Source organism: Macadamia integrifolia, unplaced genomic scaffold (genome assembly GCF_013358625.1).
Source record: "Macadamia integrifolia cultivar HAES 741 unplaced genomic scaffold, SCU_Mint_v3 scaffold_198A, whole genome shotgun sequence".
Classification (NCBI taxonomy): domain Eukaryota; kingdom Viridiplantae; phylum Streptophyta; class Magnoliopsida; order Proteales; family Proteaceae; genus Macadamia; species Macadamia integrifolia.
In genome coordinates this window covers 643,538-646,879 of record NW_024870639.1, presented here as the reverse complement: position 1 = coordinate 646,879, position 3,342 = coordinate 643,538, and the positions used below count along the sequence as shown (strand labels likewise).

General features: G+C 39.6%; 1 protein-coding gene across 1 annotated transcript; it reads right to left on the bottom strand.

Moving 5' to 3' along the window:
- Positions 1-1,572: 1,572 nt before the first annotated feature.
- On the bottom strand, positions 1,573-2,679 carry LOC122071227 (photosystem I reaction center subunit II, chloroplastic-like). Its single transcript, XM_042635545.1, has 2 exons — positions 2,301-2,679; positions 1,573-1,829 (listed from the first exon to the last, which is right to left on the bottom strand). The coding sequence occupies exons 1-2, from the start codon at positions 2,677-2,679 to the stop codon at positions 1,573-1,575; spliced, it is 636 nt and encodes a 211-aa protein (XP_042491479.1).
- Positions 2,680-3,342: the final 663 nt, after the last annotated feature.

Here is a 3,342-nt window from a genome sequence, read left to right as displayed (position 1 = left end):
AAAAAAAAAAAAAAAAAAAAAAAAAAAAAAAAAAAAAGCTATCATTGTCGTGCTTTTAGTGTGAAAAATATTATTGTTTCCGTATCTCTCTCTCTCATGTCTAGTAAGAAAAAATTGATCAAGTCATCCTCATCGTCATTTGAGACATCAATCAATTAAAGTGGCAAAACAGAACATTTAGATTCTCACTTTCCATGAACGCAGTGAGGGAAGGCTGAGATAGCCTCATGCGTCTCTGTGTGTACTCCATTCATCCACCTCTCATGCAGAAGCAATGAAAGCTTCCAATAAACCAAAATACTAATGTCAAAAAATGTTGATAAATCACTACAAACAAGTGGTATTGGCCCAACAAAAAGGGAACTCCAAATCAGACCCCATTCACAGATAATAGAACAAAATTAAGCAGCATTATTTCTTCCCCCTTTTTTTTTTTTTTTTAATTCAAATTGATGTCAAAATCGATTTGTTTATGTCACAGATAAGAACAAAATCTTCTGATCATAACCCACATCCTCAAGATATGGAGAAACCAATATAAATTCTTAATAATTTTCAAGTGGGTCCCTTAGTATCTATCTCACTTGTAACACATGAGTGTAGAAGAGTAATGGTCCAAAAAACACTCAAAACTTGTAATGCTAAACAAGGCCTTTGGAAAAGGGCACCTAAAATGGAAGCAAAGACTCAGGTAGCAAGCTTTTCAAAAAACACAAATTTATGAAGCCTTCCCTTCCCTTGGTTTCTTCTATTGCACGTGGTGCTATACTCTTCTAAGCGATTGCAAACACAAGTCAAAAGAACCCAGATAGGTTAACAATAATCTTCAACATCCTTCTACTTTCATTCTAATTTCATCTTAATAACCTTTCCTTTTTTGCTAGAATATCATTTGATTAAAAGAATAAAAAATAGAAAAATACAGATGACGAATGGCCAATTACAAAACAAACTGGGTAAATAATCAAGATAATTCTAATCCACCATTAGCATTGCCGCAGATTAAAATATCAACAAGCCCTCCAATCCCAAAACAGAGAGAAATCCCAAGAGAGAGAGAGAGCAAAAAAATCAGCTCATAAATGAAGCGATATCTTGGACGACTGATAAACATTAATTTGCAGCTCTATCTGAACTAAATACGGCCGAGTAATAACAGCAGATGAGGTTTCAAATTTTGCTACGAACTTTGCTAGGAAATCGGCACCCTTCAATAAGTGATCAGTTTTTAATTAAGAAATGGGCAAGAAAGACAGAGAATTGTTTCACTTACCTATAAAATAAAATAGGATATATAACCATTAGCACTAGAAGAACAGATTTAATATAAAAACAAGGTAAATCCTCTGTACATTTTTTTCATTCATAGCTTGGCTGGAGCCTTTAGGGACTCTATTTTGTTTTCCATTGCAAACTGATACTTGTTCTGTTCTTGGGAGAAAATGAGAAAACTGGTGAGGAAAGTATAGTCTGATTAGATGAAATCAACATTACACAATGCTAAACTTGAAAATAAAATAATTTTAATCACAAACAGAGAGTCATCACCAATCACCATTCTCAATTCTCACTTCAAATATCATAAACTTGTTTGCCAGTGAACTTGACCTCAATAGGGCTAGCATTCTTTCCAATAGATCTGAAATTCTGGCCGACCCCTTGGCGGCCAGGGTTGACCTTCTCAGGGTAGACTCCATCCTTGGGGTGTAGGTATTGAACCTCACCATTAGGGAAGACCCTGTAGAATTGGCACTTGATTTTGTACTTGGACCTCAGTCTAGTCCCAAGTGCCAAACACTGCTCCTTCCTGGCCAATTTGAGCAGGTTAGTGTTGGTGTATGATGTCTTGTATTCCGTCGTAGTTTAATCCAGGGAGTACTGGTGCAGCACCTAGACAGGTAGGACGGCGGTCCCGCTAGCCGATTAGCGGGCCGTGGGGGTTGCAAGGGGGGTAGGAGGCCCCCCTGCATAGGTGCTGCTACCTAGATAGGTAGCAGGGGGTGTAGGGGGGCGTAGCCTCCCGCTCGAATTTTTTATTTGAGGGCAATTGTAGTTTAATCCAGATTAGGGTTTTTTTTCGCTATATATTTGTAACGAGGGTTTCTTTCTCTGTAATGCAAGCAATACTGAGAGGTGTGAGGACGAGCGCTGTAACCCTATTCTTCATTGATAGTGAAGCAGAATCTCATCTCACCAGGGACGTAGGCAACCTTGCCGAACCTCATAAAATCCGTGTGCATTGTTTGTTTTGTTTTTCCATTATCTTCTGCATCGTTTTAGAGTTGCGTTTCTACAGTTAGGACTTTCCCTCATAATGGCAGCACCCCCAGTTGGCATCTCAAATATCTGTTCCTTGGGAGATTCCCATGTGATAACATAGAACTCTTCCACTTGTGCTTTTCGTAACAAGCCACCTGTGCTGCCACTAAAGATTGGGGAGGGAGTGCTTGGATCCAGTTGAGGTGGGGTGAATCCTACAGGGGCCTTCTTCTCAGGAGCTTCAGTTTTTCCTTCTGCAGCTGAAGCTCGAATGGTTCTCTGTGACACACACAGATTGACTGCCCTGGGAGCAAAGGAGAAGGATGATGAGGATGGTTTCCAGGGAACAAGGGCACGGCTGCCAGATTTTGGGGTGGAGAGGTTTGGGGTGAAGAGTGATGCTTGGGTTGCCATAGCCATTGGAAGGTTGAAGGGAAGAGGGCAGTAGTTACTGTTAGCTACTTAGTTCTACTGAGAATAAGAGATCATGAAGTTAAGTTTGGAATTTTGAGTTGCCAGAGGGTGCAAAGGATTTTAGGTGAGTGTTTGGATTTTGGACATGTGGGTTCGGATAAGATGATATACGTGTTGAACCAATGAGGATCCCAGATTTTGATAAGTCTCATCCACACCATCTTAATCTTTTCTACTGACTCTATAACCCATTTCCCTTTTCTCTTAGGTCTTCCTCAGTTTGGATATGTAGTCTATAGATGGGTATTGCAAAATTACTCTGGGGAGGAAGATGGGTTACGTGAGTCTCTTCATTCACCTCATACCATTGGTGGGTGTCATTGACTTCCATACCTATTGACCTGCTCTTGGTGGATCCTCTTTTCAGATATGAAGAAAGCATTATCTTGAGATGTTGAGAAGAAGTCAATCATTCCCCTCGAAACACTAATGGCTCAGGAAATTGTTTCTTGTGGGGAATCAAAAAAGAAGTTTAGAGTAATCGACTTTGAGTAAATATAGTTTGTAGTAATTGTGGCCTCTCGAGAGAATCGATGATTACATCTTTCACAAATTGCTAGTACTAATGCATTGGAGAATTCTTAATTGGCTAATTGTAAATAGCCCCAG

Excerpts from the sequence above, each read along its gene's own strand:
- LOC122071227 (XM_042635545.1), bottom strand. The coding sequence starts at position 2,679 with ATGGCTATGGCAACCCAAGCATCACTCTTCACCCCAAACCTCTCCACC. Across the intron at positions 1,830-2,300 it reads TGCCATTATGAGGGAAAGTC|CTAACCTGCTCAAATTGGCC; the intron begins CTAACTGTAGAA and ends CATACACCAACA.